This window comes from Meles meles, chromosome 7 (genome assembly GCF_922984935.1).
Source record: "Meles meles chromosome 7, mMelMel3.1 paternal haplotype, whole genome shotgun sequence".
Lineage (NCBI taxonomy): Eukaryota > Metazoa > Chordata > Mammalia > Carnivora > Mustelidae > Meles > Meles meles.
In genome coordinates, this window is record NC_060072.1 from 14,416,348 (window position 1) to 14,435,116 (window position 18,769).

General features: G+C 51.1%; 1 protein-coding gene across 2 annotated transcripts in view; it reads left to right on the forward strand.

Moving 5' to 3' along the window:
- SYN3 (synapsin III) overlaps nucleotides 1-18,769 on the forward strand; it is a 462,269-nt gene that overhangs the window by 437,060 nt on the left and 6,440 nt on the right. For both annotated transcript variants that reach the window (XM_046011478.1, XM_046011477.1), the window contains exons 8-12: nucleotides 891-1,033; nucleotides 6,079-6,153; nucleotides 10,444-10,546; nucleotides 14,947-15,081; nucleotides 15,962-16,049. In XM_046011478.1, coding sequence (XP_045867434.1) covers nucleotides 891-1,033; nucleotides 6,079-6,153; nucleotides 10,444-10,546; nucleotides 14,947-15,081; nucleotides 15,962-16,049 — 544 coding nt within the window. The remainder of the gene's footprint in view (nucleotides 1-890; nucleotides 1,034-6,078; nucleotides 6,154-10,443; nucleotides 10,547-14,946; nucleotides 15,082-15,961; nucleotides 16,050-18,769) is intronic.

Here is an 18,769-nt window from a genome sequence, read left to right on the forward strand (position 1 = left end):
ATGCACAGGAGGACAAGCACACACACTGCTTGCACACACAAGCACCACATACAACACACCACATATATAACATACAACATACCTATGCCACACACACGGACTCCCCATCACACACGTCCCCCCACAAACTGCACACACAACCCACATCCTCATACCCAACACGTACACATCACACACACATTAATATATTCTCCTTTTTTCCCAAGTGTCCCCTACCCCGTGTCACATTCAACCCACCTTACAACCTACCATGCAAATACTTGTGGGATTTTTTTTTTTAATTCAGCTAGCCAACATACAACTGATGTAGTGTTCAATGATTCATTGGTTGCGTCTAACATCCAGGGCACGAGGGATTTTTCTAAAACACAAATTAGGCTACTTTCTTGTTTAAACTCCTCCACTTCCTCCAGTGGTTTTCCAGAGCCCGCAGCCTAAAATTCTAGTCCCTTACCAAAGCATTTGAGGTCCCCCAAGGTCTGTTCCCTGACAACCCACCTCAGCCATCCATCCTCCTCCAGCCCCATCAGCCAGTCTGAACCACTTGTGTATTCCCCATCCCTGTGCGGCTCCTCTGCCCTCTGCTTTGCCGGTCCCCTCTACCCTCCATAGAAACGCCCTGGCTGAAAATTATACTTATTCTTCCAACCCCAGTTCAGAACTCACCTGTTCTGTAAAGATTCTCTTGACAACTCCAATGGAATGTTCCCTTCCTCATCTACCGGTATGTAGTGGAATAACTTGTTTCTTATGTCTGTCTCTCCTGCTAGGCAGGTGACTTTCTCAAAGTCACAAAAGTCACAAAGTCACAAAACACTGGGTCTTGGCATTGGGTAGGTGCTCCATGAATGCTGGCAGGCTGGCACTCACCCCCTGATCCTCCCAAACAGATCAAAGTAGAAAACCAGCATGACTACCAGGACATCACCAGCATGGTGGCTATGGCCAAAACCTACGCCACCACTGAGGCCTTCATTGACTCCAAGTACGACATCCGCATCCAGAAAATCGGATCCAACTACAAAGCGTACATGTGAGTCCTTGGGTAGGGGCTGGGTTGCTGGGAGGGAGGGAGGAGAATGTAGGAGGAACAGAGATTAGAGATGCTAGTCCAGCCCTGTCTCCTCCACCGCAGGATAGAGACCCTTCAGCACCTCATTAGTCTCCCTTTATGTCCGCTTACTACCCTTCTTTTCTGGTCAGTATGGTTAAGTCCTGACGCTTTCTCAACCTTATCATGGGGTAGAAATCTGTCTACATAAAGAGAGCTGCTTCTCCCAGAAGAAGAAAGTTACTTGGCATGTCTGAGGGGGAATTCAAGTATCTATGAGATGTATATCATAAGAGACCAGACTGAAAGAGAAACTTGGGGACAAGTCAAGGAGGGCCTTGAATGCCTTGCTGAGGGTTTGGGGTTCTATTCCATTTTCTTCTGAGCAGAGAAGTGGTATGATCTGACCTGCATTTATAAGAAGCTGGCTCTGGGACCATGGGCTGCAGAAGGGTTTCCCTGGAACTAGTAAGACCAATCAGGAGACAACATCAGCTTTCTCCGGCTGCAAGCAACAGAAACCACACCTGACTACTTTGATGGAGTTTGGAAAGGGAATTTATTAGAAAGCCATGAATGATCAGAAACCCTAAAAACAAAACCACTCAACTGTCAATTTCAGAAGTATTACGATCCAAGGCAGCTGCAGGAATCTGCGTGGCCTGAGCAACAGACAATTTTCATGGCACCCCCATTGAAAAGTGAACCTGCCCGAGTCATTTTCAGTGCTTAACTCAAGGTTGTGATTCCATGGAAACAGGCTGATTAATCCAACTTGGATCACAGGCTTACCGGTTAGAGAAGGGCAGAAGACCAGTATGGAGAGTCCCACCAAGATGATACACAATCTGGGCGGGGTCAGTCCCCAGTGGGAGTAGAGATGCTGTGACAAAGGGAAGGGGAATGAATGCCAGAAAAGCCAACACACATTCAGCCCAGAGGTGGTTCTGGCAGAGGATGACTCATGCTCAAGCTGCTGCTGTTGTGAGAATGAGACTTCTTGAAAAGGTGGGAGGTCTTATCTGCTCCAAGGCCTCTCTGGGTCTCATTTTGGAATGTTATTGTTGGTTCTCCTTGAAATTACAAGACCTCAGAGAGCTAATCAGTGCCCAGTTGCCAAGCGTTCCTGGAGCCCTGGCCGTGTGCACAGCTCCCCATCCGAGGTCTGCCAGGCAGGCTGGGGACCTTTGGAAATCTCTCTGCAGGCTTTTGCAGTCTGGAGCTTTCACTCTAGGTCAGGGTCAGCAAACCACCACCCACCAGCTAAAATCCAGCTCCCACCTGTTTCTGTAAATAAAGTTGTATTGACCACAGCCAGACACATCCATTCATGCATTATCTCAGGTTGCTTCTGCACTACCTGGATTGCCTAGACTGGGCCTCAGCAGACTTTTTCCATAAAGGGCCAGATGGCCCTTTTAGGCTTAGTGGGTCCCACAGACTTCACTGCAGCTACTCCACTCTGCCATTGCCTGGGGAGCCGGAGAAGAGGCAGACCCTTTCCTTCCATTTGAAAAGCAGACTTTCTTTAGACTTACCTCTAAGGAAAGATTCCCAGGAAAGGGACAGAGCCAGTTCTCAAGGAAGACTTCTGCCCTGTCTTGTCAATTACTCACTGCCACCCATGAACCAGGCCAGACCTGTCACTGCTCTCAGATGCCCTCGGGGTGATAAGGTCGGCTCTTCCCTGCCCCTCTGGGTTGGGGAACATTCCAGTGGAGCAGTCCAGTGCATTCCTGAGATCTCCACCATCCGTCATGATATCATTTCCCTCCTCTCCTCATTGTTCACGTTTCCACTTGACATTGACGACACCTTGTCCCAGTTTCTCTTCTTGGAGATTAGCTCATTGCTGCATTCTTTATGCTGAGCCTTTGTGCCCTGGCAGCTCCAGCTTGTCATTAGTTATGGCTTTTCCTGGACCCTGGGTTGGCCCCTGTCTGAGGGAGGGGGGTTCATGGCAGACCTCAGTGTAGAGCATTCTCTCTGCCCATTCAAACTCCTTTCTGGCCCACTTCCTGCCCTGCACTCAGAGGCCTCTGTGCTGTTGCTACTGGGGGGTCATTGTGACTCAGGCCTCAGCAGATGGAGCTCGGAAATTCATGGGTGTACCTTAACCCATGCGTGCACACATATCTGTAATTATTTCTATATATTTCCAGCTCTATCTAGAGCTAAAGAGGGTTCATATTGATGTCTCCGACTTTCTTCTAGTACCACATGATTCATTTTGGCCTTTCCAGATTGCTTATCTATAACTTCCCACTCTAACAGGGAAAATCCTGGCTCCTACCAGCCGCCATCCATTTACTTCATTTGGGACTGAAGTCCCAGTCCAAGTGCAGAACCATGAACATGGAGCCCCATGGGAAAGAGCTTTACCCCCTCCAGGACAGTGCTCAGGTACAGCTCCCCTCCACTCTCGTCCAAGATTACTTGGGTCTGCACCTTACCACCCACCCCCACCCTCTTCAGCAAGGAGGTCGACATCATGCATTTGCAATATAGGTCGACTCTTCTGGCACAGTCTACATACTGTCCTACATTCCAGCAGCTGCATCACATTTCAGCCAAGTGAGTCTTTTCCCCCAGCCTCTGATGGGCTCTGCCATAGAGAGTCATGGTTAAGAGCATGGAGTTTCTCAGATACAGATTGGTGGTTTCTGCCACTCAGTAGGAATGGTAATAATGGTAATGTCTGTCTCATTAGGTTCTATGAGCCTGAATGTGCCAGTGTTCATGGAACCCTTAGACCCATGTCTCAGAGAGAGAACGCGCCATCGAATAGCAACTCTCACTATTAATGTTTTCTTGGCAGGAGAGCAGTCTGGCTTGTGTTCCTGCTGCTTCTGGCATTACGATGCCTTCTTTTCTTGTCTCCACTGACTGATAAATAATGGTAGTGCCCATTGGACTAAGACATTTGTAGGACTATTTCTTTTAGTCCACATAATATATAAGGATGGAGATCATTCCCATTTTACCAATGGAAAAAATAAAGACTCAGAGATGGTGTCCATAGTTATACAGCCAGAAAATGCTGGAACCAAGATTCAACCTCACATCTGTCTGACTCAAGTCAGTTCTTCCCTTCTCTTGCTGCCATGCAGATCCCACTATATCAACGTTACCACCCTTCTAGGCACATTCAGTGGTTACTTTCTGGGGTCATGTTGATTGACTCTGGTTTCTCCTTTGCTTTCCCCATGCTCTTCACAACTCAGGTATGCTTGCTAACCTTACCGTGCCTCTACTCTGGTCCACACTTCCAGGTAGTGAGCAGCCTCAGGATGGGGTTACCAAGACAAACCCAGTACCCAGGACACAGAGTGGTCCAGTGACTGTTTGCTGAATTGAATTGAGTTGAGCTGGGCTGAACTGAAACGACATAGAGCTTATCAATTTCACTGCACCCCTTGGCAATTCTAGCCCCTCTTGGCCATCAGCAATTCTCAGCATCTGTTGTCTTCAGATACATCTTCTTTTCTGTTTTAGAAGGATATATTTGTGTGGCAATTCCTCCTCCCACTTTACCCTTTAATCTCAACCACATGCCTTCCCTTGGCCATGAAACAAAGAGCTTTACCTCCACCACTCTGCTTACACTCGTTCAGTCTTTGCTGAGTCCAGATATACCACCAGAGATCATTTGTCTGGATTTTTCCCCAGTATACACAACCGCTTACCCAGGACTTATTTACTGGCTACCTTCTACATACCAGGTCCCTCTGGACACTGGGGGGACAAGGGATGAGTCAGACATGTTGCCTTCCCTTGGAGAAGACTGGACACTAAAGCGGTCATTCCAAGTGAGATTAGCAAGACTAAACATTGGTTTAGGGGCATCTACTCTTGCTGGGGGAATGGGCTGTTGGGAAGTCACATCTCCTATGAAGTGCGAAGGATGGGTAGGCAAAGATGGAGATAAAGACTGGATCGGGCAAAGGGAAGTCTTGACCTAGGAAAAAGCCCTGGCATTGGAGCACTGCAAAGGAGGTTGGTGTTGCTGGAGCAGAAAAGACATAGGAACAGAGCGGGTGTTGAAGCCAGAAGGCCTTCCTCCCTTTCACCATGAAAAAGTGGTCTCTTCTCTCCATGGATCATTTTTCCTACATTTTGGAGTCCTCAAGAAATTCCAGAATCACTAATGGCTCTACTGCCCTAGGTCTCCTTTTAAAAAACAAGAGGCCAAGGTTTGGAGGATTTCATCTGATGGCATAAACACTTTTTAAATTTAATCTTTAGAGGCACCTGCACCTGAATGTTTATAGCAGCAATGTCCACAATAGCCAAATTGTGGAAGGAGCCAAGACGTCCATTGACAGATGAATGGATAAGGAAGATGTGGTATGTGTACACAATGGAATACTACTCAGCCATCAGAAAGGATGAATACCTACCATTTACATCGACATGGATGGGACTGGAGGGTATTATGCTGAGCAAAATAAGTCAATCAGAGAAAGACAATTATCATATGGTTTCACTCATATGTGGAATGTAAGAAACAGCACAGAGGACCACAGGGAAAGGGAGGGGAAAACAGAATGGAAAGAAATCAGAGAGGGAAACAAACCATGAGAGATTTTTAACTCTAGGAAACGGACTGAGGCTGCTGGAAGGAAGGTGGGTGGGGGGATGGGTAACTGCTTGACAGGCATTAAGGAGGGCACATGATGTGATGAGAACTGGGTATTATATGCAACTGACGAATCATTGAATTCAACATCTAAAACTAACGATGTACTATATGTTGGCTAATTGAATTTAAATGAAAATGTAATAATCTTTGGACTTCAAAGGTGACCTAGAAAAAGATACATAAGATCCAACAAGTCAATACATCAATCAGCCTAAAGGAAAATAAAAACAGGCAAATAAACCTGGGGGCAAGATATGTTCCTAACAATACATGCCAGAATGTGAGCAGATATTTGAATTGGAGCTTCCTAACAGCCAAAGCCAAGAAGAAAAGCAGAGCAGTGACAGAGGTGCTAATGTCCTTGGTGTTAATTTTTCTGATACAGGAGAACCTCCATCTCTGGAAACTGGAAAGCCAACACAGGCTCTGCCATGCTGGAGCAGGTGGCCATGACAGAGAGGTAAGAGACAGAGGAGGTGTAATAGGGTGCAGCAGCAGCCCCAGCAGGAGGTCGGGGAGGGATACAAGAGGCCCATAAGGAATGCCACCTCACTTTTTGGCCAGGGCCTCACCACCCACAGAGCACTTTCCTAGACACGGCAACCATTTATTGCACCACCCCCTACAGTGTAGATGGTTTTATAATCCCATCTTACAGGTGGCAGAAGCAAGTTCAAAGAGGGAAAGTGGCTTGTTCGGGGTCACAGAGCTGAGCAATGACAGAGCTGAGAGTAGATCCCTGATGTCTTAACTCCAGGTCCAGGGGTCTTTCCAGCCCTGCACAGCTACTGCAGAGAGAGCAGGGAGTCCTCCCCAGTCCCCTCTGTGCTCTGACAGGTACACAAAAGCATCCTAATTAGGGCACCAGGGCCCCTGAAATGTCCATTCCTCTCTCAGATTTCTTTTTTCAGCTCAGTGTCAGGAGGAAGAGGTATTTCCACTGAATCATGAATGTAGTATGTGCACTTTGTCTGAAGGTCCCTTAGGTCTTTCTATCTTTAAGCACTGATGGGAACTCTCTTCACTTGAAGGAGGGCCAGTCACCTGCTCCCGGGGCCAGCAGCACATACACGTTCTTTCCTGAAGGCCCCATGACCTCTGCGTGCAGACATGCAATGAGAGTGGATAGAGTGTGGGCTTTGGGGTCAGAAAGATCTGTTGAGTGAACATTCGTTGAGTGCCTACTGCATGCCATGCTGTGCCATGTACCAAAGGGGTCAAGATGAAAAGATCCAGCCCTTCCCTTCAGAGATTCAGTGTCCACTGCAGGCGTCAGAACACAAATCTCATTGGTCAGAGACAAGAGGGGTGGTGGTTGGCTTGTAGCAATGAAAATGCCAGAGGTACAGCTCTAGGTAAGAGTTTAGGGCTCATCCGCACACTCCTGAGTTCAGCTTTCTTCTGCGTCGGCTTCATTCTCTCCACCGTGTTCATCTGGTGGCTCACGGTGGTTCAGGTTTCCATCCTGACACTGTCAAGGCCGGCAGGACAAAACTCTTTCCCAGCCATCTCAACCAAAGCCTGGAAGTGAGCCTTCTTTATGGATTGGCCTGCCCTGGGTCACATGACCATCCCTGAGCCAATCACTACGGCCCAGAAGTGACACCTGCGCGGTTGCTCGGTCCCACATCACGTCTCCACCCCTGGAGACTGCTGTGGGACCAGTCACTGTGGCGGCCATGACCGAGGGAGATGGGGAGGGCTATAACACCACGCAACATCAATGTTGTGCAGACTAAAACTACAGAGGTCCACTCCAGGCTCCTTGACCAACGTAGCTGATGGAGTGTGGTATGTGGGGGTGGCAGTGGGCTGTGGGTGCTTGCAGAGGGCACGCAGGAAAGGGGTACCCAACGCAGACTAGGGAGGGGTGAGGTCAGGGAAGGCTTCCTGAAGGAGGCGGTCCCCTTGTAAAGAATGAGTAGGAATTGGGAGGCTTTCCTTCATTTCCTTATCCGTCATTTGTTGAGCATGAGCTGGGAACCAGATGTTGAGGAAAGCGCTAGGGAAACAGTGGCAAACAAGACAGACATGTTGTCTCCCTTCCTGGAACTGATGGTTCAGGGGCTCAAAGAAGCTGAAGGTAAGTGAAAGCGAGTGGTCCTGTCCCTTCCAGGCCGGGTTACCTGGGGCAAGTTAACTAACCTCTGTGAACTGCTGCAGCCCTTAATTGGAGGTGATCAGCCAGAGTGCCTGATCGGGAGAGGAAGGTTCAGGAACTCACCAGTAGCAGTCATCGCAGGGAGGAGCTGCCTTTCCTTCCCGTCAGTCCCCAGGGGCAGCTGAGGCCCTCACTCTGGGGGCCCACCTGTGCCCTCTGGTCTCAGGGAGGGGTGTGCTCATGACCCAAATCATCTGGTTGGAGGCAGTCATTTCCTTCCCCCACTGAGCATCCACAGGACATCATGGTCCTTTTCCCCATGGCCTTTCCATGAGCCCAGCCTTCTGCGATGCCTGATGAACTGCTCACAAATGGCCCCAACAGACCACCGTATCCCCAGCTCTGCCCAGTTCCCGGCCACGTGGGCCGTGCCTGCAAGAGCCTACCGCAAGCCCGGGTCCACTTGGGCCTAGGACTCACTTTCCCTTCTGTAGATCATGGGCAGTACTCCCAAAGGCTGGGTCAGAGCTCCCCAATCCCGCCTCCATGAGGGAAATCTCTGGGGGCCCATCAACAGACCCTGGCTCCTCTCTCCATCTGTCCTGTTTGCCGAGTAGCCTGACTCCTCGGCAAAACCAGCAATGTGGCTTGGTCGGTGCTCGTCCCACCCAGCTGGAGGAGAGCGTGGACCCATGGTCTCCAGCCTCTCCCACACTGCTCCACCCCTAAAGCCCCTTCCTAGGCCCAGAGAAGGGGGGCCTGTGCCCCATGGGGTGCAACTGGTAGGTGTTCTGGAAGTTCATCGTTGGAAAACGGCCTCTAGAAACCAGCTTTCTCAGGGTCTTGGTCCAGACTTCCATCTTCCATTGAGAAGAAACCTGATTTAGGAAGGTGTCTCAGGGCACAGGTCTCCCTAAACTGAAGGTACCTCACCGGTCAGCCACTACAGCCAAATACGGGGACCCTGGTCAGAGAGCCTGAGGACTCTTAGAGCTCTGAGGACCAAAGGTCATCCTCAGCTGTGGCTGCCATGAGAATCCAATGAGAAGCTTTAAAAGCATAGAGAGAGTATTCTAACATAGGGCAGGGCGCCCAGATCTGAATGTTTACTCTGTGTGTGTTTGCTCGACTCTCCTGGTGATGCTGATGCACAATGAGAATCATACCTAGGCCTTCCCATTTTTCAGATAAGGAAACTGAGGCTTCAAGAAGAAGACACTTACCCAGAATTATTGAGGAAATGACTAGGAAGACTCCAGGTCACTGGTCTGCCCTGCTGAGGGAACAGGCTGCATTGTGTCCCAACTAGGAGGAAGGGTGTCTTGCTTGGATTATGGAATCAGACAGAATCTAAGTTTGGAAGCCAGCACGTGACTGACTAAGCTCTCTAAGCCTCGGTGTCCTCATCAGAAAGATGGTTTCAACCTTCCTGACAGAGTTGTGGTAGGAGTTAGAGAATGGTCAGCCCACACAGACAGCCTGGTACCTATCAGGAGCTGAAAAGGTGTGAGTTTTCATCCTTCCTTTTCCTTCTGTAATCTCACATGCTCCTTGCTACAGCTGAATGAAAGAACTGAACAAAGAGCCCGGAGATCTGTGTAATCCTGGCTCTACGACCATCCTGCTGTGTGACCTGGCCAAGCCGCTCTGCCTCTCTGGCCCTCAGTCAGACTTGACCATGAGGATGAGAGAGTTGGTTCTAAGAACCCTCTGGCCATGATCTCTTCTCATTCCAGGCTTTATGGCTCAGAGACACAAATAGATCTCAGAGCAGGCGTGCCCCATGTGACCCTGGAGAGTGAGGAGAGAAGCAAGAATATTGACACAAAGTCCCCTGTGACTTCCAAATCCAGCCACCACAAGGGAAGCCAAGTGTAGGCCCGAGAAGACTTCTCCAGATACAACCATCCCCTTGTTGCAGGGTCAGAGTCCAGCATTGAGATCTTTCCCTGCAAAACAAACTGACCTTGCAGCCCTCGAGTGGCTGGAAAGGGAACAAAAGCACTGGGTCCAGAGGGCCAGGCCCCAGCCGGGAGAGCAGCCTGCCAGGCTCCCCTGCCTGTTCGCCCCAGGCTCAGGGCAGAATGCACCCTTTGTCCCCTGCCGGCTCTCATGGAGCATGGTCGCTGGGGTTCGGAGGATGGCCTGGGAGGGATTTCTGAGCCCTTCAAGCAGCTTTCCCAAGGGAAAAGGACCGCGGGAGTGGCCGGGTGTCCAGGATGGCTCCGGGGGGGGGACAAGCTCCCCACTGCTACTGAGCCACGGGGTCCAGAGGGGACAGGGGCTGGGTCTTGAGACCTCTCCCATTCCTTCTCCCCCTCATCCTTCTTCTTTCTCTCTTGCCTCCTGGTTCCCTTTCTAGTCCCTCTCCTTTCTCTGTCTCTCTCTCTGTCCATCTGTGTCTCTGCTTTGTTTGTATGCCATTCTGTCTTTCCCGCTGCCTCTCCATCTCCCTTCTGTCTTTCTTGCTGTATCTCTGTCTCTTGTTATTTTACCTGTCCGTCTCTGAATGCATGCGCACGTCACTCTCTGTCCTGTGGCCTGTTTATCCACTTGTCTGTGTGTCTCTGTCTCTACCTGTCTCTCTCCTTCTGCTCCCCCTTTCTGCTCCCTCCCCCGATGTTCACTGTCTGTCTATCCGTCCTGCAGGTACAGGCTGTGGGTGGACAGCTGCTCAGAAATGTTTGGCGGCCTGGACATCTGCGCCGTCAAGGCCGTCCACAGCAAGGATGGCAGAGATTACATCATTGAGGTGAGGGCAGGCATGCCAGAGGGACAGAATCCACGTGCGGTCTCCCGCGTGGTCTGCTCTGTCCTTAGCCCTAGGGGTCTGGGCGCATGCTGCTGACTCGCAGCGGCTTCTCACCCACCAGCCTCACCTATGTCCCCATCCCCACTCTCGGCCGCATCTCAAGCCTCTGAGCTCCAGACATGAAGTTTGACGACCCCTGGGCCTAAGGGTAGGGGGAGTGCATCAGGCCACAAGGCAGCAAGACTGTGGGCCATGGCGCCTCTGAAATTTCCTGTGTCCAAGTGTGTAAACAGGGCACGTTTCCCTACCCACGCAGAAATTCCATCCTCTGTCCCTTCAGCACACGTGTGCTTAGGGGCTCCCCAGGGCTAGGCATGGGTGTGGCTCTGGGGACAGAGCTGTGACCCAGGCAGGCATGGGGTGTGCAGGCTGGTGAGGAAGGAGGATGACGAACAAGTCGTGGAGGGCACTGAACACAGGGGACAGATCACTGCTGGGGTGTGAATGGAAGGAAAGATGAAGAGAAACAGAATTGTAAGAGAGAATCTCTCCACACCCCTCTCGCAGCCCATGCCACACCCAGGCCCGCAGCCGCCTGCCGTCCTCCAGGAGGGTCCCCCACCCATATACCTCTAATCCCACACTCTCCTTCCCCTGCTGACTTCCTGTCTGTGCTTCCCCCAGACCATCCCACCGTCCCCCTGTCTCCTCTAGGACTCCCCCTATCCTTTCCTGGTCCTACAGTCTCCCTCTCCCCCCACAGCTCCCCTCTGTGCTTCTCCCAATCCCACCATCCCCCTCTCTCCTCCAGGACTGCCCCCCCACCATCCTTCCCGGTCCCACCATCCTCTTCTGCACCCCAACCTCTTTCCCCTGCTCTGCCCACCCTCCCCGTCCCGCGCGCGCGCACACGCACACACACACACACACACACGCACGCACACACACACACAGCTCTGGCTCTTCACTGCTTTTCCCTGAAAATGCCCCTCTGGCCTCAAAGTTCTCCCTTCTCTCCCCAGCTGCACATCTCCGAGGCCACACCCCCACGACCCCTTGCAGGGATCCCCTTTCCGTGGCCTTCTCAAACCGCAGCGGATGGGTGGTGCTGACACAAGGCCAGGACACGTGAGGGAGAGCCCTGCGGCCTCCCCCCTCCCCTCGGCTTGTGGGCGGCTAATGGCAAGCACATGGCTGGGCGACCACAGGAGCCAGCCCGTCCTGCAGGCCCGCGTGCCTGCACCGCTCCCTGGGACCCACAGCATGGCAGAGCCAGGTGATTCCATAGGCAGGAGCCCTGATGCTTTCTGCCAGCCACACCAGGAAGGCATGGGCACCCTCCCCAGGCAAGGGCCACCCTTGGATGGACACAGTCCCTCTGCCCTCCCCAGAGAGGCCAGAAAACTCCCAGGATGAGCTGTGCTATATTTGCAGGTTCTGTCCTGCTCTCGAAAACAGCTCTCCTCTCAAGTCTGGGAACCACTTTGTCTCTGGCAGCCCCCATAGCTGAACCCCTTCTCGGAGGTGGTATCAGAGGGGCCAGGAGCACTACTTCTGAGCCAAAGCCAGGCTGCCTCCTGGAAGCACGAGTTCCCGCCCTCCTGAGCAAGCTCTGGGAATTTTGGACCGGGTTGGACCAAGGGCCCTCTGCCTGAGGCGTTGCATCTCCTGAGTCCCCTCGAGGCCCTCCTGCGTCGGCATCTCCTCACAGGGACCAGCAGACACGAGCTCAGCTGTGGCACACACGGAGTTATCCGTCCTTCGCTAATGAGCCCCTGCACGGGGCACCAGGCTCCAAGCCGGGTGATGGGGATCCAGCAGCGGCCATGGCGGCAGGGATGCCTCCATCTAGAGCTTCCATCCAGAGAGGGGACAACAATCATGGAGGAAGGGCTCCTTGACTCCCCTTCCCCTCCCTCCCATGAGTTTAGCATTTTCTCTGCCCTGAGAGCTCCTGCCTATCTGAGTTTTCTCAACATTTGTTCTGAGGAAACAAAAGACTGTACTCGTGGGCCCAGACGCCCTGCCTCCAGACATTCAGAGGGTCAGGGATGAAAGACCTCTTACATTTTTTTTTTTAAGCAAAATTAGTGGGTTTGGACTTTAAAAAACAAGTAAACAACTTCTCAAAATGTTCCAGGGGAAAAAAAAAGATGACTTTTCAAATTGTTTTTTCTCTCAGAAACATTGCAGAGTTGTTCCCCTTGCTTTTGGGTTTATACTGGGGTTAAGGGAGATGGGGAGCTTGCTACGAGGAAGATAAAAGGTATTTTTTTCCCAGTCAGGTAAAAAAAGACAGAAGAGATCCAAAAATACTGTTTTCTTCAGCCACCTCTGCGGTGAGAACATAAAAACTGTATGACATGTTTTGTGAAAATCCTCACAGTAGAATACTCAGGGGAAAGACCCTTGACCTTGTCCTCCATGGCCTGTCCAGGGAACGATGTTGCTCACTGGAAAAATGTTTCCTTGGGGAGACCAGAGTACCCACTTCCTTTGGCTTTGTCCACCATGGGGGATTCCAAAATGCTCTGACCTCAGGTTCATTGTGGTGGCTGTTTTCTACTGCAGGGAATGTAGGAAACAGAAACCAGAACAGAAAATGATGGGTAGGGTCAGGGGGAGGAAGGACAGGCCTGTGTCCATCCAGACAGGTTCCACAGTTATAATTCAGTTCAGCCCACATAGACCAAGAGGCTCTCCGTGTGCCGGGCACTGAGAGGACTCGGGACTCAGGCCCAAACTCAAGGAGCTCAACTGAGGACAGTTTTCAGGACCGTGCTAGAATCCACATTCACATCCTTGAGCCGGCTTCTCAGCCTCCCGACCACATGGCTGCTTTAGACACACAGGCCCCTAAATGCCCCCAAACCCCTCAATTTACTTGAGGAAAACATGGGCCCCCAGAGGAAATGACCTGCCCAAGATCACACAGCAAGTCTGGAGCAGAACACAGGCTTGGATTCCAGGTTCCCGTTCCCGGTTTTCAGCACAGAGGGCTGTTTCAGTACTCAGTGAGAAACAGAAGGACCATGGCTTGTTAGTCTTGTGTGCTGGAACTTACTACTTGTTTGACGCTTAGTTTCCTCGTCATTATGATGAAGATGGTAACAGTACCTGCCTCCAAGAGCTATTCTGAGATTGGTCCAAGATCACCCACACTCAGTCTTGGAACAGTGCCTGGCACGTAATGAGTGCTCAAACACAGCACGCACTCGTATCCTTATCACTACGAGCAGGACTTAGTGCAGGGACCTTCCATCTCTCCATCGTAGGAACTACTGAGGACCTGTCTGTTGGTCCTGACCCAGGGCCCATCCCTGCCCTCAGGGACCACAGTCAGGTTGGAGAGACACAGGTAAACAGAAGATGTCAGCACTGTGGGTTAGCTCTCCAAGGAGTATGGGTGAGCAGCTGGTTAGAAGTTGCCCAGATAAAGAAGAAGGGCTTAGCTGCATATTCCAGGAAGGATGAAAAGGAATTCTGTGAAGAGTGAGCAGAGAGACTGGGCATAGATAAGGACCTGGTGGGAAGAGAGAACCTGGTGAGTCCAAAGCTTGGGAAAGGGGGAAAGAAGGCAGTGCATTTGATGGCCGTGAGGGTGGGTGAACAGGCCCGGATTCCCACAGTGGAGGAGGGAAGAGAATGCTTGCCTAGGCCTCACTGCCCTTCCAGACCTTCCACAGCTCCCCGTGCCTGAGAAGATCACCCACGGTGATCTTCCTGTGTGACTTTGGCCAAGTCCCTTCCCATCCCTAGGCCTCAGTTTCCCCATCTGCAAAAAGAGCAGGATGAGCAAATATAAATGTCAGAACCCCTTCCAACATAAGCACTTTGTCTCCTTGAGAAGCAGACCATTCCCTGTGGAATGTGTTTCTCTCCAGGCACATGGTCTGGCCTTTCCTCATCCCTCTTCTCTCCGAACACGGGGTCAGCTCTGGCCCAGGTCATTTTTTGGTCATAAGTGAACCCCCACCTTCACTGCTTCCAGCTTTGTGGAAAGACTTGACCTTGGGCCAAAGTTGAGGAGGCGGGCCCCCAGCCTGGGCAGGAGCCAAGGTGGGAAAGGAGGGGGCAGAGACTGGCTCCCCAAAGAAAAGAGTAGAAAAGGTCAGAAAGTCTCCCTGGCCCTTGGTCACATTTCTGTAGCCCAACAAATGTAGGCTGAATTGAACTGAATCCTGAGAGCTGATTCCGCGGAACTGCGGGGATCTGGGTGTCTCCGTGGGAACCATTCCCAGCTGGAGGCTCTGGGCGGGGTGTTTGCCGGGAGAACATCACCATCTAGTGGTCGCTTCTGTCCCGAGCCCTGAGCCAGCCCTCCAGGGACACACACTGCCCGCCGGGCTGCCCCGCTACCCTGGCATGGGGTTCCCTCAGGCCTCCTTTCTCTCCCACAGGTGATGGACAGCTCAATGCCCTTGATTGGAGAGCACGTGGAAGAGGACAGACAACTGATGGCTGACCTCGTTATCTCCAAAATGAGCCAACTCCTGATACCGGGTGGCACAGTGCCCTCGCCCCTGAGGCCTTGGGTAAGGTTCTCAAGAGCACAGGAGACTTTGTACCTGTGAGAAATGCTGGGCTGTCTGGGACTGGGGAGTCCCTGGATCCAAAGGAGATAGTTCTAGAATGGGACCAGCGTGGGGAGAAAGGAGTGGGGTGTGGATGGAGGCTGGGCATGCGAGCTCGCAGCCCAGCTCCCGCAGGGGGGTTTTGGAGGCTCTGAGACCTTCCTCCTTCCACCACCACAGGTAGAGAAACCTTGCTTTGACTGCACTTGCAGGCAGAGATTATTAATGTAAGAAGTCGGTTGTCCTTTCCGTGCCCTCCATCCAGGGCCAAAGAAGGGAGCGGCGGGTGCGTGTGGGTGTGTGTGTTGTTGTATGCATGCACGCGTGGGCCTGTGTACACACATGCCCTTTGTGTGTTCCCAGGACAACAGTCAATAGAGATTACTGTGTCTTCTGTCTCTCCATCCCCCAACCTCAACAAGCTCCCACACAGCTCCTCCTCCCTTCCATGGTCCTCACCGCAGATTACCAGATCATTCTCCAAAGATTCTGCTAGCTCTCAGCTTTCTGGAAAAGCAAGTCTCAAAACCTGCTCCCCCCCTGCCCCCCACAAAAACAGACCTATGATGATAGCTGTCGGAATGGTGGTTATACTTGAGGGGGTTGCTGTCGGGGAAGGGTGTGGGGCAGCCTTCTCCACTGAAATGTTCTGTCCGGATCCTGGTGGTGACCACACAGATGTACGCACACGTAAAAAGTCATGATGGTGCACTCTTAAGAATCGTGCGCCTTATGGAAGTTTTACCTCAGTGATAACAAGATCTTTGTCAGTCCTGCCCTCCCACCCAGGAAGCAGAGGGCCGTGGCAATCGCAGCAGGCTTCTTTCTTCTCCTGCTCTAGGCTCCACAGTCCAAACCAGCAAAATCCCCCGGGCCGGCCCACATGGGACCTCTGCTTGGACAGCCCCAGCCACGGCCACCTACACAAGGTAAGAGCCACGACAAGTCACCAAGGGAGATTATACAGGGATGTTGAAATGCCCTGAGGGCTCCATGTATGGTCTCCAGAAGGCACTCTGGAAAAATCCATCTTAATACTGTGTCCACAGAATATGGGCACTCCCTCTGTGTGCGGGACGAACGAGCCTGTGATGTCTGTCGCTCCTTCAACTCAGACAAGAAGGACGGGGAGACGGGAATTTGCTGAGTGCTAGGCCCCCAGTGAGGGACTTTCTCATCTGTCCCCCCCCACACCTTTTTTTTCCTCCTTTGTCTCCCAAGCACTCCCCAGTGAAAACATCAGGATCCCCTTTACTCCAGAGATGAACGTGGAGGCTCTGCCCAAAGAAGCACAGTGAGAAAATGCAGCTTTATACGTCTGGCTTTTCAGATCTTTGAGGAAGTGTCTGTTTCTTACCCACTGGTGGTGCCTGATTGTAGATTTATGAGCCAAGCAGCCAGAGTGGGAGAGAAAGAAACACGGAACGTTATATATGACTTTGTTGATGGAAATTCTCCCTCACAAACTCTGCCAGCATTACTGTGTAAATGCTACCGCTTAGTAGAGAACGATCCGCTAGTGGTGACAGGATGCAGCCGAGGCAATAAATAACTTCTCACGGAATGTCACCGCCTGGGTGTTCTCCTACACAGGCCTGGGGGGGGGGGGGGGGGACACCCATGCCCCGCCGCCTCCCTCACAGCCAGAACCTTCCAGGTACACTCACTGCTCCAGGGCCAGCTTAGAACCTATCAGAAAGGAAAAGCCTTAACTCTCACATTGTGGCCTTTCCAGTCGCTTTGATTAAAGTAACATATTCATTGTTTCTTGGAAAAAATCAGCCTTGGACATTAAATAGCTTCGCCTCGCACAGGTCTCAGATAAAGTGCCCCGTCCATGTTTCCTGTGTCTGTGTCTCTTCTCAGAAAAGCAGAAAGTAATTAAGAAAAGGGAAATTGCATAACTTCTATCACCATGCACTTGGACATCGGGATTCTTCTTGAGGCAAATAGACGTGGTTTTGAATCCTCCTCCGTGTCTCAGTACCCTTAAGACTTAGGAAAGTCACGTCGTTTCTCTGAGCCTTGGTCTCCCCAGCGGTATAACCGCTGCCCTGGGGGGTTATGGGGAGCTGTCCACAGGCAGTGCAGCCGAAGCAGCTAGCAAGGTGCCCAGCGCGGGGGGTAAGGCCCAGCAGGTGTTAGTTCAGTTTCCTAGGAATAACTAGCTGTCTAACTCTCACCGTTAAACACTTCCTATCAACAGTGTGTGTCTTTTTAACAAACTATCCGTGTTGTTCTTAATGATCATTACCGTTAACCACCCTTAGAAGGAGACCAGTCCCACTACCCTCCTGCCTAGCGGTAATTCCATCATGATAAATGTTCGAAAATAATTTATTCATCCCCCTGCCAGGCTCCTGGCTGTGCCTCCGCCCTGCCCTCTCCTTCCCCGCTCTGCCCCAGGACTTACTTTTTACATCACATTTGAACAGAGCACTTTTAAAACAGAGGGCTACTGTATTCTGGTTTCCTCTCCCGCCCAGAGTACCAACATGCTCGATAAAGAGATATTATTTTAAGGGACATGGGGCTAAACACACTTTTAGTGAGTTGAAAAACAATCAATTGAAAACCAATTAAGATAATTGAAGCAAATGCTCATTGAATTAACATTCAGATTAAAAATAACAAGGCTAATTAAAAAACAATGCTTTCATTGAGTACCCAAAATAACAGGATCACATTATTAACTTGTTTGTTTGAACTCATCGTAAAAAGTGAAGTTTTCTTTTAAAGAACCTCATAATTTTTTAGTACCAATCCTGTGCTTGGGCAAATACTTTCTATATATAAATTAATGGGGTTTTGTATGTGCTGAAATTAAAAATACTAAATTGTTTGCTTTGCCAAGATGCTGAAAGAAATGAGTTTCTCCTGAGGAAGCCCAGGTGTCTAAGTGGGATTCGACAAATAGTTAATAAATACATGAATGAATGAGGATCCAGGTTTTTCTAAGATATTATTGGCCCGGGATAGGGGTGAGGACGGGACAACTTGAGATAAAAGTAGAAAGCAGAGGTTTCCTTTGACCGGAAGTGGGTTTAAGACACACAAGAGTAAGCCAGCATTTAGAAATCAGGAGCTTTGGCACAAATATCTCGATTTCAGGTTCTCTGGATAGAGCAGAAGCTCTGGAAGCCAGGAGCCTGGGTTCCTCCTCAGCCAATGTCCCCACAGTGGATCCCGTGGGCTCCCTGGGACAGCAGGACTCCGCCATTTGCCTCAGGCCCCACTCCTCCCTATTGTCACCTTCACAGCCATGTCTGTACAGTCGATCCTTATCTCCTTTAGCTTGCATCTTCTGACCTCTGTTTTTATCTCAAGGGGAAAATGTTTTTAAAAATTTAAAGTAGCAGTCTTCTTAGGTTGCCATGAGGTTTTTGGATACTTGCCCGCTTCATTTATTGAGCTGTTTGGGTTTGAGATTTCTGGGCCCTCCGAGCCCCTGGGACAGATGGTGACGAAGGCGGGTGCACAGCAAATCAAGGTCATGTGCGGCCAGTTGCTTCCTATTTGCTGCCGTTCAGTCCAGTGTCTGAGGTGCTGCCCGGGCTCCCAAGAACGCCCACGGGCAGGGGCAGGGCGGGAGGTGGGGCTGTGGAGTGGCTGCTCTGAGGGCCTCATTTTACAGACGAGGGCCCAGAAA